At 56.5% G+C, this 27,108-nt stretch overlaps 2 protein-coding genes and 1 long non-coding RNA gene across 25 annotated transcripts in view; 1 reads left to right on the top strand and 2 right to left on the bottom strand.

The window, feature by feature from the left end:
* Positions 1–139: 139 nt before the first annotated feature.
* On the bottom strand, positions 140–1,838 carry RNASEK (ribonuclease K). The gene is made up of 3 exons (XM_047831958.1): positions 1,624–1,838; positions 886–962; positions 140–481 (listed from the first exon to the last, which is right to left on the bottom strand). Exons 1-3 carry the CDS (start codon positions 1,699–1,701, stop codon positions 340–342), a joined length of 297 nt encoding a protein of 98 aa, XP_047687914.1. The 5' UTR covers positions 1,702–1,838; the 3' UTR covers positions 140–339.
* Positions 1,839–1,875: 37 nt separating this feature from the next.
* The window catches only part of LOC125151266 (uncharacterized), an 86,394-nt gene continuing 61,161 nt past the window's right edge, over positions 1,876–27,108 (top strand). For both annotated transcript variants that reach the window (XR_007146705.1, XR_007146704.1), the window contains exons 1-2: positions 1,876–2,256; positions 4,175–4,255. This is a non-coding gene — a long non-coding RNA (uncharacterized LOC125151266). The remainder of the gene's footprint in view (positions 2,257–4,174; positions 4,256–27,108) is intronic.
* Positions 2,933–15,908, bottom strand: ALOX12 (arachidonate 12-lipoxygenase, 12S type). Of its 22 annotated transcripts, none has more exons than XM_047831915.1 (17): positions 15,607–15,906; positions 15,319–15,470; positions 14,127–14,331; positions 12,995–13,076; positions 12,788–12,910; positions 12,586–12,689; positions 12,177–12,337; positions 11,218–11,361; positions 10,258–10,467; positions 7,937–8,023; positions 7,553–7,722; positions 6,842–6,904; positions 6,623–6,744; positions 6,299–6,408; positions 4,448–4,579; positions 4,188–4,358; positions 2,933–4,083 (listed from the first exon to the last, which is right to left on the bottom strand). In XM_047831915.1, exons 1-17 carry the CDS (start codon positions 15,710–15,712, stop codon positions 3,904–3,906), a joined length of 2,322 nt encoding a protein of 773 aa, XP_047687871.1. In that variant the 5' UTR covers positions 15,713–15,906; the 3' UTR covers positions 2,933–3,903. The 22 variants fall into 22 exon arrangements, 15 of the variants coding, with proteins under 15 accessions (XP_047687871.1, XP_047687872.1, XP_047687873.1 ...); XM_047831916.1 differs by having other exon boundaries at positions 6,623–6,708; XR_007146697.1 differs by having other exon boundaries at positions 3,943–4,083; positions 6,299–6,548; positions 15,607–15,908.

Below are 27,108 nucleotides of genomic sequence, written 5' to 3'. Positions count from 1 at the left end.
GGTGGAAGACACCGCCTCACTTTCGGCCCGGCCTCACTCCACTTCCGTCGGTGCGTCGAGACTCCGGGTGTGGACACCGGCCCCCAGCCCCCGTGCCCGCCCCCCCCCCCCCACTCCGACCCAAGCACAGACACGAGGCTGAAGGGGGCGGTTTCGCTTTATTGTGGGGGGGGGGGGGTGGTCAGGGAGGCCGCCTCCCTCCGCCGGGGAAGGAGCGATTCAATCTCGGCGCGGGGAAACCCGGTCCCGCAGGGGGCGCCGGAGTGGGGACGCGGGTGGGAGGGCTGGGAGAGTCTTTAAATAGAGGAGGGGGCCGCAGAGGGGAGGCGCGACGATGCTCTAGCGCACCATGTACTCCTTGCGCTTATTGAGTCGAACTTGGCAGAAGGAGAAGCCCCCGAGGAGGAGATAAAGGCCCGCGGCGATGAAACAGTTGTAGCTGACTCGCTCGTAAAGGTCATATATTTTCTGGGGGTCTTTCCTAGGGGGGGAGATTAGGTAGTGAAGTGTCAGAAACCATCCAGCAGCCAACATTTACTGGGCACGTTGTGCCAGCCACCATTCTAGGCGCTTCTACACGTACTATTCGGGCTTCCTCCTAACCCTCTGGGGTGACCCCTATGGTAGCATCCCCTTGGCAGAGGTGGATGGCGGCGCAGAGAAGTCAAGGAATATACCTAAGAAGCCACGCCTAAAGCGGTGGGTTTAGCATGGCCACTCAGGTCCGACTCCACGACCGCTAGGGAGACTACTAGCCGTCTGCACTCAGCTCCCTCGCCTCGGGGCCCCAAGCACCCCGCCACCTGTAATCCCCCGCCTACCGTTCTACTGCGGTTCAGCCGCCTCCCACCCCGCCCCCAGCCCCGCCTCTCCCACCTGACTTACTCAAAATCTTTCTCGGTGAAGGGGACGTCCTCTATTAGCACAGCGGAATGGACGTTGAAAAAGATTCCGAGCATTATCTGAAAAGAGGGAACGGTCTGGTGCGTGAACCCAGGCACCGAACCTGCTCCCGGTCTAAACTCCTCCCACTTCTAATGTTGCCACAACATCTGGATTTGGGCACGACCGGAACGAGCTGGGATTCGAGTAGTTGTTGCCGGATTCGGACTCAGTCACCAGGAATAGGGCGCTGAGTCGGTGACGGAGACGGCTCGGCTGGTGCAAGGGCAGGAATAGTGAGCAACCCAGATTATCCTCTTGTCCAGGGGCGTCATTATCACGGGACGGGGAGGATATCAGCCCTTCTGAGTATTTCTTCCTGGAGGGGGGCGGGTAGTCGTGGGGGAACAAGGGCCCCGCTACCCATTTCGGGAACAAGCGCTCCCTTGCCCCACTGCCCTCTACTCAGCGCAGGCGTCTCTCAAGACCCCAGCTCGTCTTCCTCCTACCTTGAGGGGTCTCCAAATTTACCAGCCGCGGCTCCCGTTCCCAGCTTCGTCTCCCTCCGCCCCTTTAAGTTCCCCATTTCTCAATCTCAAGTGTCTCGTCCTCCAGCGGGTAATCAACCTCCCCCTTCAGCCTGCCTGCTGCTTCCTACGGCCCGGACTCTCCCAGCCTTTCCAGCCCTCCAACACTGGGGCGCGTCGGGCCCTCTCCGGCTCTCGCCGGCGGTCCCCTCACCAACATGATCACTCCCCAGGCGCTGAGGACGATGCCGCAGGCGGCCAGCTTGGGCCCACAGCACAGAAGCGACGCCATGGAGAAGGGGGTCGGGGGAACACCTAGTCGCGTGCCGAGCGGAAAGGCGGTGAGACGAAGGCCCGGATGCGCCCGGGGAAAGCGAGCTGGACTTGGGGGCTCGCGCGGCGGAGGACGGGCCGCCGGGAGCGCAGCCGAGGGGGCGTGGCCTCCGGTCCCAACCATCGCGCCGGGGGACGCCGGGCGGACTTCGCTGGGCGCCTCCAGGCTCTCCCGGATCTCCGGCGGAGCGGGAGGCGTGTGAGGCCGAGACGGCCCCCCAGGAACCCCTCATGATCTATGTAGCCGGGGCGCGGATTATTGTCGGAGCAACGCCTCCGCTTTCTTGGTCACCCCCCGGCCCAGGCTGGAATGGGAGGACCCAGCGCGCCACGTGACCGACTACTGCGCGTCACGTGACGAGGAAGCAGCGCAGCGGCGCCCGGGGAAGGAGTAGCTCTGGCGGAGCTTCTAGTAACCGTGGCGTCCGGCTCTGAGGCGCGCAGGATTGGAGCTGCTCCAATTTTCCCCCTCAGATACGCTAGTTGCGGGTGGTGTCCCGTGATGGGGGGCATGGTAAGTGACACATAGGGATTTACACCGAGAAAGACCGCCTCTATCTCCTTTTTTCTCATCCCTGCCTTTAAAAATAGACACTCTGACACGATGAAAGGAGATAGGAGCCCCTTCCCGAGGCCAAGCGTGCAGTCGTGGCCAGGAGGCTTCAGAATTGAAGGCTCTTAGCATCGGGAATCCTTAAGTCACGTTTTGTTACCAAACGCAGAATACTGAATGGTTCTGGATGCCCAAACCCAGGAGAAATGCGGGGCGTTAGGAAAAGTCTCGGGAAAACAGACTCCGTGAACGTGCTGTGTGTGTAGGGGGAGTGGTCTTGCTAAATGTATTTGGAGAAAGGAGTAAGTACACCAAAGTGATGCCACTTTGCTTCCCTGCTGCGTGCGAACCACGGAAAGTGATCATAGGCCCCTTGAATAAGGTGTAGGGCACAAGACTTTAACAATGGGAATCGATCACCCACTCCGAGGAGAAAGCTTGTCTACTTCACTGGCGAGGGGGAGGTTTGTGAGAATTGTTTAGGGAGCTAGGGTGTTTGGAGAACACCGTTTTCCACTGAGCCCGTTGTACCCATTCTAGTGAGGGCAGTGACCCACCGCATAATCGAGAGGGGCCATTTTGATCCCGAGACCCCAGGGGCTCTTAGCATCGGGAATCCTTAAGTCACGTTTTGTTACCAAACGCGAAGAAACACTGTGTCCGTGATTAGAACAACTTTGTGGTACTTTTCCCCCCATTTATTTAATGCATATCATTCTGAAACAGGTTGTGAGAAAGAACTTGAATCCTGGGAAACACAGACCCTGGGATACCAAAGGAGCTGGGAAAGTGGCCTTGGGACATGAATTTCATGCCTCCCGTGCTTGAGACTGGCGGAGGTGGTGGTGGTGGTGGGGGGGGGGAAAGCCATCAAGGCACGCGGGTGTTTATTTTGCCCAGGAGCATCATTGTTACTCAAGGGCCTTTGGGGTAGGTGTGCAAATAGGGGGAACAGGGTGGAGGGGACGTTGTCAGAAAACAGAGGCAGGAAGATTTAAGTTGGCCACTCCACAGGAAGTCTAGCTCCCGGGAAAGGAGAATTAGTTGAGGTAGTTGATTTATCCAAGAAACCTCCGAGAGGTTCTCTGGAACCGTTTTTGCAGAGTCGGGGCGGTGCCTCAGGCTAGTGCAGAGCAGCCCCAGGCAGGTCCCCCCACTGCGGGTTAAATCGAGCCCACAGTCTGTGCGGGTCCATCCAGCAAAACACCAGGTTTTCTTGCATTTCTAAACGGTTGACTAAGCCAAAAGAAGAAGACCGTTTTGTGACACTTTGAAGTTCATATTTCACGGCTCATAAGTACAGTTTTACAGGAGCACAGTGACACCTCATTCCAGTGACCTATCGTCTGTGGCTGCTTTTGTGCCCTTTCGGGACCGTTAAGTGGTTGTGACAGAGACCGCGTGGCCTGCAAAGCCTGAGACATTTATTGCTGGCCCTTTACAGAGAAGGTTTGCAGCCCCCCCGGACTGGTGGGATACTGACTTGGGGGCTTTAGTTGGGGGGAGAGAGTAGAGCTTTAGCAGCAGAGACTGGACTCCTGGAAATTCCAGATGAAGCATCGGCACTAGCGCGGATCTGAAGGCCTCCAGGCGGGGGCGCCCTAGAGCTCAGATGGTAACACTGTTCTCTATGCGGCTGGGCCTCAGGTAGTCGTAGGGCAGGTCCACTTGTGCATTCCGGGCTGTGATCTCTCTTTCTAAGTTTTCCAGATCTGTTTGGAATTGGCTTAGTACAGCCTTGGCCTTGGGGCTTGAGAAATACTTTTCTTTGTGGTGCCCCAGAGGTACCTGGGAAAGAACAAAGCGTCGGTCAGTTTCTAGTCCAAAGGCAGAAGCATGCAGACCCTCACTCTCATGTCTCCCTTCTGACTTTTCCCAGAGTCCTGTCTCACCATGTCTGGCTGGCGGCGACCCAGGTGCCACGTGATGGTCATTTGAAGACAGGCCTGTCGGATGTCAGGTAGTGAGCCCATCACTGTGGCCATTTTCACGTCTTCCTTGGTCGTGGGTGGGGGCATCCGCATGGTGCACGGGGCGTTAGGGACCCAGGCGTACCAGTCCAGCTGGGGGAAGAAACTGCAAGCCTAGGGTCCTGGTACTTCTGCTTGGAACCCCCGTCTTTCCCTTGGGAATCCCAAGGTCCGACACTTGCCTTCGGGGACCCGGGCTGCCGGCTGTCATACCTGGCCCTGGTTGATGGCCCCGTGCTGGGCAGTGCAAGTGAAGACGCACATCGTAAGGAAATGACAGAGCTGACTCTGGGACTGGAAGGAGGCAGGGAAACCTGGGCAGAGAGGAAGGGGGTTTGGAGGCTACGGCCGGAGAGGAGAAACCTGAAGGCTGACGTCTTGGGATGTCTGCACCGCTCGGGGTTGAACTGCACAGGTCCGCTTATGTGTGGGTTATTTACCGTACAGTATTACAAATGTATGCTCCTTACGGTTTTCTTGACGTTTTCTTTTCCCTAGCTCGCTTTATCGTCAGAATACAGCATGTGATAGCATAGAACACACAAAATACATGCTAATTGACTGTTTATGTTACTGGTAAAGCTTCCGGTCAATGGTAGGCTCTTGGTAGTGAAGTTTTGGGGGGAGTCAGAACGTAGATGCAGATTTGTAACTGCTGGGTGTGTGAGGGAGGGTCGGTGCCCTCACCCCTGCGTTATTTAAGGGTCACCTGTGTTTTGGCATTGATGGGTATTTGTTCCTTTATTCAAATATATTTGCATTAGATGTGAGTTTCAGTTCAGGTTCAAGCAATAATATTTGGGTGCCTTAGACCAATGACTTAATCTCTCTGAACCCCGGTTTCTTCACCTGTAAAGTGTGGATGCCACCTGCCTTATAAAAGAGGTAATGCATTGAAGTCACCTAATACATTATAAATTCTCAATAAATAATAATTATTATTATTACGGAAGGGTGGGGGGTGAACAGCTCTGACCGATGGAATATCTTCTGCCTCAAAAAGGGGTTAAGAATTTAGGGATGCTTCCTCCTACTCTGGAACAAGGGCATTATAAGTGTCTGAGTCACAAGGTGAGGATTACGAGAAGTCCCGTGTCCATGGTGTCATGGCCAAGAGAGGGTTTCCACAAAGGTTGTCTCGGGCCACTGGTTTTACAGTGGAGGTGGGGACTCAGAGACCCAATTATCCTGTTAAGAGGAACATATATAATCACTCCCCTTCTGTAGATTAGGAAAAAATCAAAGACCGGAGAGATTAACCTGCTGGGCAGGATCCCGTCTTTGGGAAAAGGCAGAGGCTGACCTTGAACTCCGGGTCCTGACTGCTTTTCTCAAGCTGTTTTTAATTTTAGCACATTTCCTCTAGAAAGGCTATCGGGAAAATTAGGCAAAGAGCACCATGAGAACCGGGGTGGGGTGGGGGGGGGGGAGAGGGGAAAAGATAGAATGAGAGGCAGTCGGGGGAGATTAAAGCTGCCATATGAGTGTTTATTTTTATCTTCCAGATGTAGATGGTGGTTGGGAGGAGATGGCCAGGGAGAGGAAGAAGGGTTTTCTGGGACTGAGGTGTACCAGGGAAAGTTTGCCCCGGAAGGGGGAGTGTAGGCATTGGTTTATCGCCCACTGTACCCCCAGGGCCCGGCCAGAGCGGCTCCCCGGACGCAGGATGCCCGAAGGATGATTTCAAGCGGTCCCTGCTGGCCCGTGTGTGCTGGAGAGGGAGGATGGACCCGCCAAAAGCTGAGAAAAGCTGTCTGTGTCTTCCCCAGAGGTTAAAGCGCAGGTGGGGGTGCCAACGGCGGAGGCTAGATCTCGGCCGAGGGGAAGGGAGGCCCGATTGGCCTCGGAACCGGGACCCCGAGGGCCAGTGCATGGAGTTCAGGTCTGTGCCAAGGCGCGGACGCTGCTGAGTGTGCCCCAGATGCGACCGTGCACCGTGGGCGTGTGCAGTACGCCCAGAGCGTGTGCACAGAAGCAGGAGGAGAAGGCGGGGAAGCTGAGTGCCGGGCCCCGGGCCTCGGTGGGAAACTCACCCCGTTTGTGTCGCATGTAGGAAAATAACCACGAGGGGAGCACGGGAGCCCCAGCGGGACCCGGGCACGTCCCTCCCTGGCTGTGGTCCTGGTCTTCTCGGGCCCCCGTGCTGTGGCGGATTAGGGGCATCTGTGACTCGGGCTAGGGGATGGCAGTAAAGATTGATGGCCAGGGTCTCTGCGGAGGACAGTCCCTGGGTATCTGGAATTATCTTCAGTTCGGAACGGGATTCCGAAGCTTCACGCGTGGCTGGAGAGGGGGGTGTGGTGAGGGGTTGGGGCCTGAACCCAGAGGGGCAGGACCGCGATGGGGGGGGGTCCTACCTCGGTCCTGGGCCTGGCACAGCCCCACCTCGGTGATCTCCCGGCACCAGGCCTGCAGCTCAGGGTCCCCTCTCACGACGTCGTCCCTGTGGTAGAAAAGGCGGACGATGCCCTGCACGTACCTGCCCAGAGGAGAAGGGGCTGAGCTCCTTGAGGGGAGAAGGCGCCAGCCTCTGACCTCTACTCCCTTCCTGCGGCCTCTGCCCAGCTGACGCTCACTGTTTGTGGGGACAGGTCTCACCGGCGTTGTCTTGGGGGACGTTCCCTAGCTCTTTCCAAACGCTAGTTTAGAGAGGAAGGAAATGTGTGCCGTTAGTTTTAAGAGTTCTGGACTCGTGGGGCACCTGGGTGCTCAGTCGGTCGAGCGTCCGACTTCGGCTCGGGTCACGATCTCACGGTTCATGGGTTCGAGCCCCGCGTCGGGCTGTGTGCTGACAGCTCCGTGCCCGGAGCCTCCTTCGGATTCTGTGTCTCCCTCTCTCTCTGCCCCTCCCCCTCTCCCGCTCTTGCTCTATCTCTGTCTCTCAGAAATACAAATAAACGTTAAAACGAATAAATATATAAACAAACAGGAAAAAAAAAATATATAAACAAAAGGAAAAAAAAAAAAAAAAAAAAAGAATTCTGGACCCACGGCTGAAAAAGGCATTCTTCTGACAGAATCCCCGACTCCACCAGACCCCGTGCTTTACCTGCCCACCCTTCCTGCACGTCCGCTGCCTCCTGACTCTTCCTGTCTCCCCAGGACTGAGCTCCTGCGCCTCCTGTCTGGACCTTCCAAAGTCGGACGCTTAACCGACCGAGCCCCCCAGGCGCCCCTGGACCTTCTAGGTTTCATGTGGGAGTTTTGTCCCATGCTGACCTCAGGTCAGAGCCCCGCTGGCCCCCTCCCCGAAGCCCCTGCATTTCCCAGCCGCCACTCTCACCCACCGGGCAATGATCTCCCAGAGCCGTAGGGCGTCGTGGGCGTAGAGGGCACTTGGGATTCCCAGCAGGCCCCGCGCAGCCAGGTCGTCAGGAGGACAGAGGGAGCTGTAGGTCAGCTGGGCCATGGCCCGACGGAGCAAGTGCACGTGGCCCCCTCCGCCAGTGCTCACCGCCTGCGACAAGAGAGAAGAGAGGCCTTGAGGGAAAAGACCGAGCACGGTGTGCAGGGGCTCGGAGGTGGGGTTCCACATTTAAAGACACGAGCTTAGAGGGACAGGCGCGTGGGTTTAGGGCCAGGACGCTCCCACCGTCTGGGATCCTGGAAGTGGTGGGAGGTCACGGAATGCTGGGTGATGAGCCCCACCCCGTGGCCCGTCACCTCCTTACCTTATCAAATATTCCTCCTTCCGAGATGAGCTGGGATCTGGCCCGGGTGTTGATTTCCAAGGTATAGCGGATGTGCGGGATCAGGAGCTGGGGTGGAGGGGGGTGGGGGGGGGGTTAGGGAGGCCACGCCGGGGTCTCTCCTCGTGGGGTGTGGCGCCAGGCCTGGTGGCCCTCTCCCCCCTGGACGCTTTCCTCCCTGGTGCTGCGGGGACAGGCCTGTCTGTGTGTCCCTGAGCACTCGCTCTCCTGCCCTCTGCTGCCCCGGGAGTCAGGCTGGGGCTGCGGCTGTGGCTGTTACCACTGCTCTTCATTACTCCCGCCTTGAGTGTACGTGTCCTTTTATTTTCTTTTATATTTCTATCGTGCACATACTCCTAGCTTAAATCAGCCTCTCTGCTCGTTTGCAGAGCCACGCCCCCATCTGGCGCTGCAGTCCAGGGGAGGCGCCTTTTGGGGGGGGGGGGTTCCGTGAGTCGTGGGAGGGGCCATACTGAGCTGCCTGCTTACACTGGGGGGGGGGGGGGGGGGGGGCGTCGTCACATCTGCCCCAGCCCCAGGTTGGCGGTTAGGCCTCTCTAATCTTAATAGCTTTAAGAAACTGCTTTTTATTAGGCATGAAGAAGGCCGTCTGACCCCCACACGCGTTTCTTTGATCTCAGACTGTTTTGTGTTACTTCCGCCCAGGTCACGTGCAGGTTCCTGAAGTGTGGGGTTCATCTGCACTGTAGATGCTGCACGCGGGGAATGACCCCGCTGATCCCTGAGTGTCCTAGAAAGCCTCAAGTCCACAGGGGGAGAGGAGATCCCCGAGGGCCAACAACCCTCATAACAGCCACAATAATCACAAGAGCGAATGTGCTTTGTGGCTTTCAGCCTGTGGCACGCTGTGGCGTTACGTCCTCATATCCCCTCACAAACCCACAGCGGAGCTCCCGTCATCCCCGCTTGGAGTCAAGGATCCTGAGCGCGCATCTGGGAGGTGCCAAGGTCAGGATTCCAGTCTGTCCCCGCATCCAGATCCAGAGGCTGCGGGAGGAACCTTTGTGACGACGTTAGCAGCTGTTAGCAGCTTCGCTCTCCCGTGGGGCTGACGTGCCTCGGGGCAGCGTAGTGATGAGCGGGGCGAGGCGGGGACCGGGCTGCGCTAGTGACGGGGGGTCGCGAGCGTGAATAGAAGCCTAACCCACTCCAGAAGGGCGGAAGACGGCGACGCGGAGGCATCGCGAGACCGGCAAGATCTGAGACTCGATTGCGCACGCTGGTGTCCCTCTTGTCTGTGTTGTCCCGGACTCGCGGGGGCCGCGGCGGCGCCCGGCCAGGCTTGGGGGAGGGGTGGAAGCCCCCAGCTGAAACCCCACGGCGGGGACTCACGTGCCAACCTGCCGACACTTCGGCGCCCCGTATTTAAAACTGGACACCCGTCCCTGCTTCCAGACCGGCTCTTCTCCTGACCTTGCCGTTTTGCTGACAACCAGCCTCGTTCAGAAGCTGGTATCAGCTTTGTCCCTCCCCGCCACGTCCCTGTACCTAAAGTGCCATCAAGACGTTGAGAACATTTTTAAGCAAGCACGAGGCTTACTTTGCTGCCTTCTGCCTAGCCATGGATCCTGAACTCGCTGTTTTATAAAATTTCACCGCCTTCTAGGGCGTTCCCCCCACCCTGTGGGCTCCCAGGTGTCGTGGGAGCGTGGACCTCCAGCCTGTCTCCAGTCTCCCACCCGGGATCACTGCGGCCGTTGTCCCCTCCCTCCACGAAGTCTCTGACTTCTTTTCGATTTTCATTCCCGCCCCCACCTTGCCAGCGCGTGTCTCTGTGCGCCGGTCCTGGGCAGGTACAGGTAGCCTGCTGGGGCGTTCTCCCGGCCTTTCGATCTGTTCGACTCAGCACGCTCTTCGGTCGCAGCAGAACATTCCCCGTGAGTCCCGTGGTGCTCATAGGCTGTCTCTGGTGACGTCAAATTCCAGGCCCAGTGACTGTTCTCCCGGGTGGCTCTCTGGGGCGTCACTTGCCTTCCTGGCCGAACAGTGACTCTCCAAAGGCAGGGACAAGGCTGCTGTCTTACTAACAACATTCCAGCTGTACTCCAGGCTCATCGCTACATCGTCAGCTCCCTGAGAATTTCAGAGCGTTCCCGAAGAAACGTTAAGTGACTTGACGTCATTAACACACGGGTTTCAGGCTGTACAGTCTTGCTCCTCGTCTCCCCGCTTTCGTTCACAAGCTGATGTAAACGTTTTTGTGTTCCCGCGGCGCCACTTGGCATTGGGCTGTCTCCTCTCTCTGGGGTTGTGAACTGGGGCACGGAGGGGAGAGGACGTACCTTGAAGACGGGGTGCAGCCCTGGGAGGCACCTCATGGTGGCCACGGCGATGACCTCGGCCACCAGGTGAGTGTTGAGCAGATGATACTGGAGCTGGTGCAGCTGGAAATCGGAATTGCGGACCCAGATCTTTGCCAGGAGCCAGGCGAGCGGGGGATCCGAGGGCAGGAACAGCGGGGGCGCGGGGCAGCTGGGGCTGGGGGGCTGGATCTGCAAGAAGGAAATCAGACAGTTACTGAACTTCCGCCTGCTGTGTGGCATTCTGCTCGGCTCCGGGGGCGGCCACGGCCAAGTACGGAAGGTGTTGCTCCCTGCAGGTTAGGGTCTAGGAGGAAGACCAAGGCCCCCTCCTACCCTGCCTCCCACCTGCACTGCGCACCGGTGCCCAGATGGTGGGGCGAATGCAGGAGCATCAGAAGCAGGGGGCCCAGCAAGCCTGGGCCCGAGCAAGGGCGGGCAATGGGAAGGAGAAGCTGGGTGTGTGAGACGGTGGGCAGGACTCGGTGATGGACCGGACCGTCGAGAACCGCGGGAGAAAGGGACCCGTGAGACAATGGGTGTTGAGTCAGGGGCCCCAGAGAGAGGAGAGGTCTCTCAGAGTGTGGCCCCCGAACCAGCAGCAGCTTTGGAACTTGTTAGAAATGCAGATTCCCAGTTCCTACCCCCAGACCTACTGGACCCAAAAGTCTGGTGGGGGGACCCGGCCACCTGTGTTTGAACAGGCCCTCCCGTGACTGTGATGCCCACGAAAGTTTGAGAACCACCGGGTACAGGATGAGAATCCAGAAGGCCAGTATGGCTCTCGAACAGAACGGGAACTTCCAGTTGGGTGAGCCAGCAAGCCAAGAGTGACAGGCGGACCGGCCGCTCTGAGTGAGGTGGGGGTGAGGGACAAAGAAGCTGGGAGCAGAGGTCGGGCGGACAGAGCCGTGTGGGGAGGGGGTGCCCAGGGCGCCTCACCTGGATGACCACGGGCAGCAGCTTCCCCTCGGGCCGCATCTGGAGCATGACGAGGGGGGCGGCCAGGTACTGCTTCTCTCCTCGGATCACGTTGGCCGGGATTCCGTCCAGCAGGCTGAAGTCAGCCTCAAACAGGGAACCGCTCTGCGGGGAGGAGGAGGGACGCGCGGTTACGGTTGACGGCGCACCCCCTGGGGGGCCCGGGCAGAGGCCAGGCGACGGCCTTGATCTAGCTTCTTGCCATCATCCTGTGTCGGCACCAGAGCCCCGCTGGCAGGACCGGAGCGTTTGGTCCCACCCCGTCAGGTTCGCTGAGCCAAGAAACGGAGCGTCACGTGCGGTTAGCGGATCTGGGCTCAGAGCCAGGCCCGCGTCCGGCCCGGTCTGTGTTACGGGTACCGGAAGCTGTCCTTTTGCCAGGCTGGCCGGTCCCCTTCGCCGTCACCCCTCGGTGCTCTGCTCCCTGTGTTTGGTCCCCACCAGCTCGGCAAACGCTCTTTCGCTTCCCGTCCAAATGTCTCCTTTTCGTCCGAGCGCCGCACAGAGGGCCCCCGGCCACGGCCGCCGCCGAATCCAGCCGGCACGTGCGCACACCCGCGTGGCCCTTCCAGACCCTGCTCTCCTCCAGGCAGCCTCCCCAGGTCTCGCCCACTGGCGGTGCCTTCTTCACCTTCGTCCCTGCCCGCGGTGCCGGTGTCGGGAGTATGACGTCAGCCAGGGAACGTCATCGTCCCTGCTAACGTCTCCGGCCCCGCCGGGGCCCTGGGAATTCGTCCGGTTTCCCCTCCGTGCCGGGAGCTCCTCGCGGCACCCGTCTCCACGCTTTGTCATCCTTAGGCTCTGTGCACGGGGCCCCGCAGCCCGGCACAGTGGGCGACCAGGCCTCCCTTCCCCTGACCCATCTTTGGTCCTTCGCCTTCACCGCTTCCCCCGCCCACACGGCCAAGGAGACCGAGTACCTGGAGTTCTCTCTCCAGCTGGGCCCCCAGCGCCTCGGTCCCCGAGGGCAGCACCAGCCGGGAGGGCAGGGAGGCGGAGCGTCTCAGCACCATGGGGTTGGCGCCGTTGAGGAACTGGTAGCCGAAAAGTTCATCGTCCCGCCAGCAGTGGTGAACTCTCTCTGTGGGGCCAGGGGGAGTGGAGGAGGGGGTCATTTGTCACCTCCCGGATGTCCCTCCCCTCCAGGCCCTACCCGGGTGGTTCAGGCACGTGACCACCCTGTCTGCGGCCCCTGGCTCGTCACTCTGGAGGCCTCTGTGACGTGGCTGGCCGACAGGGTCTGAGGAGTCAAGGGGACTATGGGGTGTGAAGGGCGGGTCACCCAGCGGGGCCATCGGGGACGTATCGAGACCTGGGGGAACCACTGACCAGCCAGGTCGCTCTTCTGGCCCCAGAAGATCTGGTCAAAATCCTCCAGGCGGCTCCAGGAGCTCAGGAGGGTGTAAACGCGCTTGAGGACCGTCTCCAGAGCCCTAGGACGGGTGTGGGGACGTGAGCCCAGCCCCTCGCGCGCTCCCGCCGTTGTCCGGTCTCCCCGCCCTGCTCCGCTCTGAGCCCCAGGCTTCCTCACCCTGCCTTCAGCGCCCACTCGAAGTCCAGCCTCTTTTCCTCATGGAACCTCGAGTTTGGAGGCAGGTCGTCCTGGCGTTCTGCCGCTATCGTCCGGGGTAACCCTTCCTTCCAGGTGGCCCAGCTGGGAGACAGGAGGGGACTTCAGGGAGGGTGTCTCCGTCAGCGAGAGGGGGTGGGGCCCCGGGGAGGGGGGGACAGGGCTCACCAGTACAGTCTTCGTCTCTCCTTCAGCTCTTTCTCCCGATGCTTCTGGAACACGTCCAAGGCATTGTCTCCTGCCAGGCGCGCTGGGGAGACACGAAGGTGATTGGCCACACGGTTCTGCGTGGTCCTGGGCTCTCCCCTGCTTGTCCTCGTCTTAGCCACGGTGGTCAGGGCCCGAGGGCCCCGTTCTGCTCTGTCGCTTCTGTCTCTCCCTGCGCCTCATGTGATCAGTCGCCCAGACGAGCGCTTCCCAGACCTGCCGACCTTGCACTCCCCAGGGGCCCTCAACTCTGCGCTCGGCCCTTGCCCTGAGACACAGACGTCATGGTTGTCCCCCATGTCTGTGAGCCTGTCTTTCCCTCCCTGACCCTATTTCATCAATACCGGGGGTTGGATTCATCACCTTAATTAAGCTGATAAAATCTGAATCACTCGTGTGACCGCACCTCTTTCTACCACGTATCAGCTTGGCTCAGTTTCACACGTCTGCACCCTCACCTGTCACACCTGCGGCTGTCTTCAGAAGCCATCGAGGAGCTGCTGGGTTGGCCTTCTCTCCCTCACTTCACCTTTCTTAGCCTCAGAGGCACAGTCGGTCTGTGTGGGCGGCTTCCAGCTCTTCTCTGTGCCCGCACTCACCTGTGTCGGAGCCCCCTCTCAGGCGCCCATCCTTACCGTCCCTGTCCGTGTCGGTCTCAGGACTCGTCTGGAACAGTGACCAATCCGAACTGCCTCCTCCTCCGGCCCGCTGTCGGGGTGCGCCCTGTCCCTCCCAGGGGTCTGCGTGCTTTCTCGGCCTGGTTCGTGGTCTTCCCCGAGCGGTCCCCTGCCGCGCGTGCTGTCCTGACTGTCGCTGCCCTCACTTGTCCAGCCACACAGAGACCTGCCTTCCACTCCGTTTTCCATCAGTGCTGCAGCCCCCCGGCCCCCTTCCCCTCATTGGAAGAGGGCTCTCCAGATCCTTCTTCCCCTCCAGTCGCCTTACTCTGTGTGTCACTTGGGGACTGAGAACTTTTCCCCGATCCTTGCCTTCTCCCTACCTCATCTGCCGAGCACCCACTGTTTTCAAGCCCCTCCTGGGGACCCCCGAGGTCCCCAGTGTGCATACCGCTTCCCCGGCCCCCACCCCTCACCGGTGCCCTCGGGCAGGCTCAGCACGTCCTGGCCTTGCACCCAGCGGTAGCAGGGAAAGAAGGTGGCCTCCTCGCAGGCTCCGGGGCCGCGCACGGTGATGCAGTCGCAGAACCAAGCGTCGTCCACCAGCGAGTGGTGTTTGCGCAGCTTCACGAACTGCAGGGGCCCCAGGTCCTTGGGGACGTCGCGCTCGAACTCCTCCTCCTGCGGGGGCCACAGTCCGCGACACTTAGGAGCAGGGGCCCCGGGAGAGGCCGTCTTCGTGGGGGTCGGGGGCGCCTTTGCGGAGCCCCCGCTGCCCAAGGCCTCCAGAGACGGCAGCCCTTGTTCCCCTCTCCGGACACCTGCGCGGCGCGGGCCCGGGAGGACGAGGGCGTGCGGGGCACGGCCCGCGGGGTCAGCGATCGGTGACTGAGCGTCGTCGCCCACATGGGCCCAGCCCTGAGCTGTCACCGCGCCCGCCCTCGGAGCAGCCTCTGGCGGGACCTCCGATCCCGCACTGACGCCGGCTCTGGGGTCACTTGGGGAAGCCCAGTGGGGAGGCTGCGAGGACCGGAGGGAGAAGGGACTTGAGCCCGGCCCGGGCTCCGGCTCCTGTCTCCGCCGGCGCGACCTCGCCGTCGCTCGCCACCCGCGTCCCCGCCGCCCTCCCGCCGCGAGCCCAGGCCCGGCCAAGGTCGGGGTCCCCGCTCGGGGCGTCTGACCTGGCCCCGCGCCGGCCGCAGCCGCAGCTCCAGCCGCGCCTCCCCGCGCGCCCCGACCAGCCACAGCTGCACGCGGTTGTGCGACCCGGAGAAGAGCCAGGCGCCGGTGGCCACGCCGATGCGGTAGCGGCCCATGGCGGTCCCGCCGCAGCTCGGGCTCCGGGGCCTGCGCGTCGGGATGGCCCGGGGCCGCCGGCGGCTGTCGGGGCGCCTCCGGGCGGGTCGCGGGCCTTTAAAGAGGGGCCTGCGTCCCCGCCCCCTCGCAACTCTCGGGCGCTCCCCAGTCCCCGCCCCAGGCGAGCCCGAACCTGTGCGCGGAGGAGACGGCTGGGGGGGGGGGGGGGCTCAGCTGGGGCGGGGCTGCGGGAAGATAAAGGGGGCCCGGTGGGCGGGGCCGAGAGGCTGGAGGCGCCCGCCGCAACCCGCCGGGGAGGGGGAGGGGGCTGGGGGCCGCAGGGTCGGGGGCTGCAAGGATGAGGCTCCAGACCTTCGGGAAGTGGGGAGGAAGAGTGGGGGAGGGCGTCTCGGCCTCCCTGGGCTGGCACCTGGGGAAGGCTGGCTGGGGGGCCGCGCTGGCCTCTGGTGGAAGGACCCCGGCGGGCCCGCGGCGCCTGGTTTCTACCGCGTTGGAGCCCGGCCCTGCGAGAAATGACCAGGAGTTAGTTCCCTAGAACCTGGAAAAGTGACAGATCAAAGGCTGGCCCCCCTCCTTCCCGGGGCCGTTTTCACACGTCCTGGCTGCAGGACCCGGGGACACCAGAAACAGAGGCCTCACCGAGGCAGGGCGGCGCAAACTCCTGGCGTCCACCCTTCGGAGTGCCTGCAGATGTTAGGGACGCAGGTGTTAGGGCGCAGCGTGGAGTCGGGCGGGAACCCGGCATATGCGGGCAGTTCCCGTGACCTTGGTCCTTTCCGGGTGAACGGAGTCCCTTAGCCTTCAGTATGTAACAGGTTAATTTTTGTCTTCACGTCACTGACCCTGATGCCTTCTTCTCTTAACCAGAATTGTTCTCTTCTCAAACCTTCTATGTGAGTGGCTTTTGTTAGGCATTAAGTTCCACTTTTGTCCTCTTCCCTGCTGTCCTTATCTTTCCTCCTCCCCCCCAGCAATTTCCTCAGTGGCTCTCCTGGCTCTCGGGGCAGGAAACTAGGGAACAGCGGTGGGGCCGGTGCTGCTTAGGGACTCTGTAGACCCCAGGACTGGGGCTTTGTCATCCAGGAATCTGAAGACGCCTCCCGCAGGTCCCTGCCTAGACCTGGCTCCGGGTCACTTATAAGCGTTTGGTCCCCAGGGTGTACGTCTGGTGGCCTGGGCCAGAGCAAAGTAAGTCTGCTTTCTTGCGCCTGACCCTCAAAAATGATTTGGTCTGTTGGTTATTGGGGGTAAGAGGGCTTCTAGACCTGCAGAACAGCCTCCAAACTGCACGGAAGTGTCTGATCTGCACTGGGTGTCGTCCTTCCTCGTATTTTCGAGACTCCTCTCCACCTGTGTCCTCTGTGCTCAGCACCGTGCATCTGCCATTCGCAGGCTCCCGGTTCCTCCAGTTTGGGGGACCACCCCGCTCTGTAATACCCAAATAAAATGGCTCGCGTTCCCAGCCTGTGTAGTGGCTGGCTCTGACCTTTTCCACACACCCCCCCCTTCAAAGGTCGCTTTTGCCTATAAAAGAATTTGTCTCATACCTACTTCCCAAGTCAGTCCACACTTGAACCTGCTTCTCTGCCCCTCTGTGACGCCCCTTCTGCCCTGTCTGGTGCATTGCAAAGTCACGTGGCAGAGGGGGAAGTAAATATTTGAGAATAGGCCCAAGTAGGGCATATGTTACATGAGTTTATACGTTTAAAACACTTAGACGATGCCAATGTGTTTTATCTGCTACCATTCTGTTGTTTACAGACTGGAACCAATTCCCAGTTGAATGTTGTCCGCATCACTCCTGGACGTTCCTCTGCCCTTCCCTGCCCTGTTTTCCGTGTCCCTCCAAAGACCCCAGTTTCCCATGAGGGGTCTTACTCCTCTAGGCCCTTCCTCCCACTTCCTTTCTTTTTCCTTTTTTAAGCATGTGGGTTATGTTGGGGAAATACAGTTAAAAACCCAAATTCCCAACCCAGGAGAACCCCTCCACAAAGATTGCAGAGAAAGAAACAGTTTTATTATTTAAAAAAGTCTTTTTGTTAAATGTTTATTTATTTCTGAGAGACACAGAGCTTGAGCAGGGGAGGGGCAGAGAGAGAGAGAGACAGAATCCAAAGCAGGCTCCAGGCTCCAGGCTGTCGGCACAGAGCCCGACGCAGGGCTCGAACTCACCGACCGCGAGATCATGACCCTAGCCGAAGTCGGACGCTCAACCGACTGAGCCACCCAGGCGCCCCGAACATTTATTTATTTTTGAAAGAGATAGAGCACCAGTGGGGGGAGAGGCAGAGAGGAGGAGACAGAGAATCCAAAGCAGGCCCCAGGCTCGGAGCCATCAGCACAGAGCCCGATGTGGGGCTCGAACTCACAGACCGTGAGATCATGACCTGAGCCGAAGTCGGACGCTCAACCGACGGAGCCCCCCAGGCGCCCCCAAACAGTTTTGTTATTGACTACGCTTTAAACCAGAACATGACACGTCTCACAGGCAATCTGCTAAGAGACTCACGGACAGAAGGAAATGGTCCCTTTCATACAGCCACACACACACAAGTACGATCTCAAGTTAAGAGTAACCGGTCCTCAAGTAAGAGGCTTGGCGGCACCCTTTGTCACGCCCCATTCATCCCAAGTCCACCTGGTAACTGATGGCGGTCTGTGTTACTGCCAGGCCTCGTCGTGAGGAAAGCAGACTTCTTGTATCTTTTTTTTTTTTTTTAATTTTTTTTTCAATGTTTATTTATTTTTGGGACAGAGAGAGACAGAGCATGAACAGGGGAGGGGCAGAGAGAGAGGGAGACACAGAATCGGAAACAGGCTCCAGGCTCCGAGCCATCAGCCCAGAGCCTGACGCGGGGCTCGAACTCCCGGACCGCGAGATCGTGACCTGGCTGAAGTCGGACGCTTAACCGACTGCGCCACCCAGGCGCCCCCAGGCTTCTTATATCTTGATGACGGCAGCTGGTTCCGCAAGTTGGAGCACGGAGCGCCCCCCCAGTCGGGCTTCCAGCCTCCCACGGAAGCCAGAAGAGAGGGGCTCCATCTCCTTTGATGTTGGCATTTCAAAGGGGTGGATCCTGGGTCCTTGAGAAAGACATTCCTGGATCTAAAGCTTGTTTAGCTTCTAAGAGGGTTTCCATGCATTTTACGGAGATGGAGAAGGAACTTAAAACGAAAGGTTTTCAGACAGAGATGCTCTCAGACCAGGGAACAGTGGAGAAGCCTCTAGTCTTCCAACAGGGAGAACTAAGCCTCTTCATTTTTTTTATTTTTTAATTTTTTGTCCTTACGATGATCATTTTGTTCTTAGGCCTGTTGTGGGATTGAGTTTGCCGGGCCCTCTGCGGTAGGGAGGCCCTCACCTGCCACACGGGCCCACCGAAGCCGAGCTCCCCCCTCTTCCAGACCCCCAGGCCCTGTTCTCCGGGCCCAGCAGCCGACTCCCACATTGCCACCACCTCCCTCCACAGGGCACGTGAACTCCTTGTTCAAAGCCCTCTCACTCTCCCCGGGGGCCTGTGGGGGAGGGGGGTGGCCCTTACGTGTTCGAGCTGGAAAGGCTGTTAAAGTGTTTTTCTAGGGGCGCCCGGGTGGCTCTGTCAGTTAAGGTTAAGCGTCCGTCTGACTTCGGCTCAGGTCATGATCTCATGGTTCATGAGTTCGAGGCCCAAGTCTGGCTCTGCACTGACAGTGGGGAGCCTGCTGGGGATTCCCTCTCTCCCTCTCTCTCTAGCCCTCCCCCCCCAAAATAAATAAACTTGTAAAAAGTGAATTTAAAAAAATACAGTGTTTTTCTAAACATAAACGTAAGAATAATTGCATCCCCTCCTATCTCCCGTGCCAATGTGGTTCCGACCACAGCCAGTCTAGAGGATGACCCCCTCGCCCCGGCACTATGAGCGTTTGGGGCCCACTTTGGGCACGGGGCTGTATGAATTTGTCACTGTTCCTCGAGGACAACTTAGACGTACAAACATGGCATTATAAACTATGTCACTTTAAACCGTCTAAACACGGGACCTGACTTCAGGGTAGAAACGTTGTCATCTGTTTTTCCAATTGGTCACTTGAGGGCTTGCTCGGCCTGCCTGCAGGGGCCCAGCACTTCCCTCTGAGCACTGTCACTCGATTCTGTCCTTGTTCAGTGGGGTGACCAGGGAAACACCGTCTCGCATGGTCTAAGGGTCAGTCTCTCGGGATACAGGGATCCCTGCCTCAACCACGACATACCCTCGGGCTTCCAAGCTCTTAGTTCACACAGGCTCGGGCGGGGTCCCCACGTGTGACTCTGGTGTGAGGGGGCTGTACCAGGGCCGTGTCCAACTTTAGACTGTTTTCTTTTTTCAAAGCACTTCTGTAATTTATTTATTTATTTATTTATTTATTTATTTATTTAATTTTTTTTTCAACGTTTTTTATTTATTTTCGGGACAGAGAGAGACAGAGCATGAACGGGGGAGGGGCAGAGAGAGAGGGAGACACAGAATCGGAAACTGGCTCCAGGCTCTGAGCCATCAGCCCAGAGCCGGACGCAGGGCTCGAACTCCCGGATCGCGAGATCGTGACCTGGCTGAAGTCGGTCGCTTAACTGACTGTGCCATCCAGGCGCCCCAGCATTTCTGTAATTTAAAAAAAATTTTTAAGTTTATTTATTTATTTTGAGGGGGAGGGGCAGACGTAGAGGGAGAGAGAGAACCCTAAGAATAGAGGGAGAGAGAGAACCCTAAGAAGGCTCTGAGCTGTCAGCGCAGAGCCTGACACGGGGCTCGATCCCACGAACCATGAGATCATGACCTGAGCCGAAATCAAGAGTCGGGCGCTTCACCGACTGAGCCGCCCAGGCGCCCCCAGCTTTAGGCTCTTAAATCGTCAGGCCTCGGTGTTGAGCCCGGTCGTATGAACAGCCACTTTCCTCACAGGGGGTTCCCTCTCGGGACCCTCAGTGTTCCTTCCTGTTGATGGATCTCTATTAGAACCTTCTCAGTCTTTCACAGAGGGCTTGATTAATATTGAACAATGTAAACAAGAATTCAAATCCCAGTCTGTTTCCTTCCAGGTAGTGTCTTGGGCCCTTTAGGCAAATCTCCCCCCTTCCTCCTCATCCGCCGGTCTGCACACCACGGGAGTATTGGGGTGTGGCAGAGCCTTGGTGGGGCCTCCAAAGGGTGCCGGAGAGGGGACGCTCAAAGCTCAGAGAAGAGTCCTAGAAGGTTTGCTCCCGGGGAGCTGCGTCCATTCCGAGAGAAAAAGCTGCAGGTTATTTTGCCGCCTCTCTTGCCTCCGCTTCCCGCGCCCCCGTCTCTGGCAGGCGTGCCCAAGCTGAGCCCAAAGAGTCTGTGCGAATTTCTGTGCGCTCAGAGCGCTCTTAAGTCACGATGCCCTTCGAGGAGCGGTTGGTTTTGGTCGTTGAAAAAACTCTTTGCCAAACTATATACTTCTCCCCACAGCTTGCTTTTCTCCCTTAAGAGACGTTGCTCGCGGAAACTTCTGGGGCTCACTGGTGATCCAACCGACGCGTTCCTCCGAACGGCTGTGTGGTGCTCCACTGTCATGGGCGTATGGCTGTTTCCGGTTTGGGGGCACACGACTGACGCTATGAAGGGTGGGTTTGTGCTTACGTCTTTATGCCCTCGGTGGTTCTGTTTCTGTGGATCGGAGTCCAAGAGAAAGGTGCAAAGAATAAAAGACCACAAAACAAGAATAAGATAAACAGGATGAAAACAGCAAAGCCGAGCGTCTGCTTGCCTGGCAGTGGAATACACCAGGGGACACACGGGCTGAATCGTCCACGGACGGGGATAATCGGGAATTTTTAAGGGCTGGGAAGGGGGCGTTCGTAACGTGTACGTGAATTCACAGTTGGAAGCTTGTCCCTGGAGAGGCTATTCCTGGCCATCAAAAATCTTCAGCTGGAGAGCAACAGTTTATTTCTGCCGTCTGCGGGGCAAGTGCTGGCCGGAGCCCTTTCCCGTGGGGACCCGGGGCTCTTTGTGATCTTACGGGGAGCCGGTGCCTCAGACAGGTGGAGGCAGGGTGTAGGTCAGAGCACAGTGCGCCAGGAAGAAGGCCGCGAAGGCGACAGAGGGGGTCGTAGCTGGAGATGGGGGCTCCGGGGACGCAGTGGGAGGGAGGTGTTGAGGTGCAGGAAAATGGGATACGGGTGATGAGGGCAGACCCCGAGGGGGCAGGTGAAGTCCAGGAAGCGTATGGAACACCCGGCCGTAGATCCCACGCACCGACAGCGGCCAGGGCAGCGTCTCAGATACCACGGCGGTTTGTGGCCCTCCAGAGGGCCACACGCAGGTCCACAGATACATTAAAGCGTTAAGATTTCAACCAGGAGGAGCAGAAAGCAATTAAGAAACCACTGTCTTAAAGGTTTCGTAAGGGGGTGACAGGAACACGTGGCTCAGGGGTGTGATTTCCTTAGCAGTGCTCCCTGCTTGGCTGCTAGGCACCCACACGAAAATAGAAGGTTGGAATCCTCCGGAACGTTAACGGCCGGAACGGGAATCCCGAGGCCGTGTCAGAGGCCGATACGGCCCCCCCCTCGTTCTTATCTCCCCAGCGTCGCTGGCGGAGCAGGCGCGGACACCGGGCCTGTCATCGCGTGTCGTCAGCTTGCGTGTCAAGCAGACAGGGTGTCAGGAGGGGCCTCCCGGATCTACCCCCGTGAGGCTGGCGTCTCGGGACTGCCCGGATGACTCATGCCACAGCGGGCTCTTCTCAGCATTTCTGGAAGGAGGCTGAGAGGTGCACCCTGGGCCCTCTCCCCAGCCCCCACCGCCGCCCACTGTTTCTTGGAGAGCCAGCCTCGGATCCCTGGCTTATCTTGGCAGGACTGCACGGGAAGGCCACCCCCGTGGCACCTTGTGCCTCCCACTCCATCCTGGAGAGGACACCCCAGGGGCCACACAAACTCTACACCTTCTCTGGGAGCCCTGCCTACGACCCTTCACCATCCCACCCGTTGACCTTCCTCTTCGGCCCGGTGTTTGTCTTGTCACCCTACGTTAGTGACATTTCTTACTCACCCCGACTTCCAAATGGCTTCTGCGTCGTGCCTGATGGTCTCTGTTCCGCCCTGTGCTGACTGTCGGGTGGTCCGTGAGACAGACTCGTACTGAAGGTTTGAAAGGGTGACAGCCAGGGCAGGGGCTAGGGGGAGGGAAGTGAGGCACTCACCTTGGGCATGACAATACAGGGGGTCCCCCAAAACTCAGTAATCGAGATAGAAAATATCTTGGGTGCCTGGGTGGCTCAGTCGATCAAGCGTCCCACTCTTGATCTCGGCTCAGGTCATGATCTCTTGGTTTGTGGGTTCGAGCCCCACGTTGGGCTGTGCAGTGACAAAGTGAAGCCTGCTTGGGATTCTCTCTGCCCCTCCCCCACTTGTGCGTGCACTCTCTCTCTCTCTCTCTCTCTGTCTGTCTCAAAATAAGTAAATAAACTTAAACATGTTTTTAAAAAAGATGGAAAATATTTTGATGCAGTATTTTAAAAAAAATCAAAATGAATGCAAAGAAAAATCTAGGATGAACAAGATATCAAAACGTAAAATAAATCCCGGATCAGTTGTAAGACTTAACGTTAGCCATCTGTGTTCTCAACATTTTTTGCAATCACTCTTTCCACCAGAGATTTCTCTCTGGCCGACCTGACCCTCGGGGCCCCCAGACCCAACCTACAGGGGCCTTGCTGTAGAAAGTTCTTACTTTCTCTTATTTCTGTTTATTCGCAGACCCTCTCACCTCCTCTCTCCACCTCCATCCACCCTCCCCTCCGCAATGACATACTTGAGGAAAGGCCGTATTTTCCTTATTATGTGAACAACTCATTTGTCACAAGTATCGTCTCTTCAACCTCTGCTCCACCTCCTGGCTTTCTGAAACCAAGATGGCTCTTCAAGGTGTTTTGTGAATAATAGACCATCTGCTACTTTAGCCACAAGAATAAGTGATTTCCCAAGATTAAATTCTCAAGCATGTTGCCTTTCCCACAAATGTCTGTAAATTGAGGGAAACAAAGATTGACTCTCTTAAGATTCATAAGAGAGGTGGCCAAACCATCCCCAGAGAACAGTTGGCTACAATCAAGGTGTGTGTGTGTGTGTGTGTGTGTGTGTGTGTGTGTGTGTGTGTGTGTTTGATGAAAGTAAGAGAAAGCAAGATGGATATACACAATTAACCCTACAAGACTCTGACAAGTAGATATTATTACCCCTGTTTTATAAACGAGTGCACTAAGGCTCAAAGAGGGGAAGGGCTGTCCCGAAAGTCACACCTGTCACAAGCAGGTGATCAGTGTTGCAACAGTCTCCGTTGCCTTAACTGGGGCTGCCCTTAGGGCGTGCAGGGTCTCACGCAAATAACTCTTTGCGGGCCTCCTGCCTGTATAAATGGCTTGATTGACCGTGGAGAAAGGGAACCCTCCCGCACTGTCTACGGCAGTGCAAACTGGTGCAGCCACTGTGAAAAACGGTATGGAGGTTCCTCAAAATGTTAACGATAGAACTACCCTACGACCCAGCAATTGCACTGCGAGGTATTTGCCTGTGGGTACAAAGGTGCTGAGTTGAGGGGTTATATGTGCTCTGATGTTTATAGCAGCATTATCAACAATAGCCAAATTATGGAAAGAGCCCAAATGTCCCTGGACTGACGAATGGATAGAGAAGATGTACACACGCACGCGCGCACGCTTGCACACACAGGAATATTACTCAGCCATAAAAAATGAACCTTGCCATTTGCAACACATGGATGGATCTAGAGTGTATCATGTTCAGCAAAATGAGTCAGTCAGAGAAAGACAAAATACCGAATGATTTCACTCATTTGTGGAATTTAGAAAACAAAACAGATGCACACAGGGGAAAAATAGAGTCAAATCATAAAACAGACTCTTAACTATAGAGAACAAACGGAGGGTTGCTGGAGGGGTGGGGGGTGGGGGGATGGGCTAAATGGGGGGTGGGCATTAAGGAGGGCACTTGGGGTGAGCACTGGGTGTTGTATGTAAGTGACGGATCACTAAATTCTACCCCTGAAACTAATACCACACCATGTGTTAACTAGAATTTAAATAGAAACTCAAAAAAAATTTTAAAAATGCATTATGGAATTCACGGGTGCATGGTGATTTATCAGTGGAGATATGGAGTACTGGTTAGTGAGGAAGTACTTGTGTATTTATTTATCGTGCATCTACTGCACAAGGAGTGTGGCATGAACATTCGCTCCAGTGGCTTTCTGAGAAGGAGTGCTTAAGAGGTACATCTTTTCTGAGATCTTGCATATTTGAAAATGTCTTTATTCAACTCACATTTGCTTGGTAATTGGCCCAGGCCTAGAATCCTGGATGGGAAATTAACCGCCCTCAGAATTTTGAAACTATTTTTGTGAGTGTAAGGACAGGCTGATTTCCATAACAAAGAAATCTCCAAATACAGTGACTTAAACATCCAAAGAATAGTCCACATATCACTTCTTTTTCTCTACTCTGTTTGAGGTTTCCTCAACTTCATCTCTGCTTTTTTTCTATTAAGTTAAAAATATTTCTGCCAGGGCACCTGGGCGGCTCAGTCGGGTGAGCCCCCAACTTCGACTCAGGTCATGATCTCACGGTTCGTGAGTTCGAGCCCTGCATTGGGCTCACTGCTCTCAGTGCAGAGCCCGCTTCGGATCCTCTGTCCACCCTCCCGCCCCTCCCCCACTTGTGCACGCACAGGCACGCTCTCTCTCAAAGATAAAGAAAACATTTAAAAATAAATAAACACCTCATTTAAAAAACCACTTCTGCTGTTGAAACTCTTCTGTCTTGTTCTTTGTTACTTTCAAAAAACAGTTGGCTCCATCAAAAACAATAAGATAGTTAGGCATAATCCTAGCCAAAGAGGTGAAAGACCTATCTATACTCTGCAAACTCTAAACACTGATGAAAGAAATTGAAGGTGACACAAAGAAATGGGAAGACATCCCGCGCTCATGGATTGGAAGAATAAATAGTGTTGAAATGACTATATTACCCAAAGCAGTCTATACGTTTAATGCAATCCCTATCAAAATACCAACAGAATTTTTCACGGAACTAGAACAAACAATCCTAAAATGTGTATGGAACCACAGAAGACCCCGAATAGCCCAAGCAACCTTGAAAAAGCAAAGCAAAGCTCGAGGCATCATAATTTTAGACTTTAAGATATATTACAAAGCTGTAGTAATCAAAACAGTATGGTGCTGGCATAAAAATAGACACACAGATCAATGGAACAGAATAAAAAGCCCAGAAATGAACCCACGGCTATGTGGCCAATTAGTCTTTGACAGAGCAGGAAAGAATATCCAATGGGAAAAAGACCGTCTCTTCAACAAACAATGTTGGGAAAATTGGATAGCAACACGCAGAAGAATGAAACTGGACCCCTTCCTTACACCACACACAAAAATAAATTAAAAATGGATTAAAAACCTAAATGTGAGACCTGAAACCATAAAAATCCTAGAGGAGAACATAGGCAGTAACTTCGTTGATATTGGCTGTAGCAACTTCTTTCTAGGTACGTCTCCTGAGGCAAGGGACACAAAAGCAAAAATAAACTATTGGTACTGCATCAAAATAAAAGGCTGCGTGGCAAAGGAAACGACAAAACTAACAGGCAACCAATGGAATGGGAGAAGATATTCGCAAGTGACATATCTGATAAAGAAATCGATAAAGAACTTATAAAACAACACCAAAAGGTGGATAATCCAATTAAAAGATGGGCAGAAGACATGAATAGGCATTTTCCCAAAGACACGTAGATGGCCAACAGACACATGAAAAGATGCCCATCATCACTCATCGTCAAGGAAATGCAAATCAAAACTATGATGAAATATCACCTCACAGAGTTTTTCGGCAAGATGGCGGCTTAGGAGGACGCTGGGCTCACCGCACGTCCTGCTGATCACTTGGATTCCATCTACACCTGCCTAAATAACCCAGAAAACAACAGAGGATTAGCAGAACGGAGTCGCCGGAGCCAAACGCAGACGAGAGGCCCGCGGAAGAGGGTAGGAAGGGCGGCGAGGCGGTGCGCGCTCCAAGGACTGGCGGGAGGGAGCCGGGGCGGAGGGGCGGCTCGCCGGCCAAGCAGAGCCCCCGAGTTTGGCTTGCAAAAGCGGAGGGGCCTGACGGACTGTGTTCCCACAACAAGTGCGACTTAGCTTCTGGGAGGTCATAAGTTAACAGCTCTGCTCGGAAAGCGGGAAGGCTGGAGGACAAAGGGAGGGAGAGCTGCTGAGCCCCCTGACAACAGAGCTCAGTTTGGTGGGGAACAAAGGCGCTCGCCAGCGCCATCTCCCCCGCCCATCCCCCAGCCAAAATCCCAAAGAGAACCAGTTCCTGCCAGGGAACTTGCTCGCTCCGCGCAAACACCCAACTCTGCGCTTCTGCGGAGCCAAACCGCCAAACCTCCGGCAGCGGATCTGACTCCCTCCCGCTGCCACAGGGCCCCTCCTGAAGTGGATCACCTAAGGAGAAGCGATCTAAGCCTGCCCCTCCTGCCCCCGTGCACCTTGCCTACCCACCCCAGCTAATACGCCAGATCCCCAGCATCACAAGCCTGGCAGGGTGCAAGTAGCCCAGACGAGCCACACCACCCCACAGTGAATCCCGCCCCTAGGAGAGGGGAAGAGAAGGCACACACCAGTCTGACTGTGGCCCCAGCAGTGGGCTGGGGGCAGACATCAGGTCTGACTGTGGCCCCGCCCACCAACTCCAGTTATACACCACAGCACAGGGGAAGTGCCCTGCAGGTCCTCACCACGCCAGGGACTATCCAAAATGACCAAGAGGAAGAATTCCCCTCAGAAGAATCTCCAGGAAATAACAACAGCTAATGAGCTGATCAAAAAGGACTTAAATAACATAACAGAAAGTGAATTTAGAATAATAGTCATAAAATTAATCGCTGGGCTTGAAAACAGTATACAGGACAGCAGAGAATCTCTTGCTACAGAGATCAAGGGACTAAGGAACAGTCACGAGGAGCTGAAAAACGCTTTAAACGAAATGCATAACAAAATGGAAACCACCACAGCTCGGCTTGAAGAGGCAGAGGAGAGAATAGGTGAACTAGAAGATAAAGTTATGGAA

This window comes from Prionailurus viverrinus, chromosome E1, assembly GCF_022837055.1.
Source record: "Prionailurus viverrinus isolate Anna chromosome E1, UM_Priviv_1.0, whole genome shotgun sequence".
Lineage (NCBI taxonomy): Eukaryota > Metazoa > Chordata > Mammalia > Carnivora > Felidae > Prionailurus > Prionailurus viverrinus.
The sequence above is the reverse complement of the archived record's forward strand: the minus strand, read 5'-3'. Positions and strand labels throughout refer to the sequence as shown.

Coding starts and splice junctions, on each gene's coding strand:
- RNASEK (XM_047831958.1), bottom strand. CDS start 1,701: ATGGCGTCGCTTCTGTGCTGTGGGCCCAAGCTGGCCGCCTGCGGCATC. Junction 963..1,623: donor CCTGGGGAGTGATCATGTTG/GTGAGGGGACCG, acceptor CCCTCTTTTCAG/ATAATGCTCGGAATCTTTTT. Junction 482..885: donor TTCACCGAGAAAGATTTTGA/GTAAGTCAGGTG, acceptor CTCCCCCCCTAG/GAAAGACCCCCAGAAAATAT.
- ALOX12 (XM_047831915.1), bottom strand. CDS start 15,712: ATGCCGGGTTCCCGCCCGACTCCACGCTGCGCCCTAACACCTGCGTCC. Junction 13,077..14,126: donor GAGCCTGCCCGAGGGCACCG/GTGAGGGGTGGG, acceptor GTGTCTCCCCAG/CGCGCCTGGCAGGAGACAAT. Junction 8,024..10,257: donor GGCTGCACCCCGTCTTCAAG/GTACGTCCTCTC, acceptor CCTCCACCCCAG/CTCCTGATCCCGCACATCCG.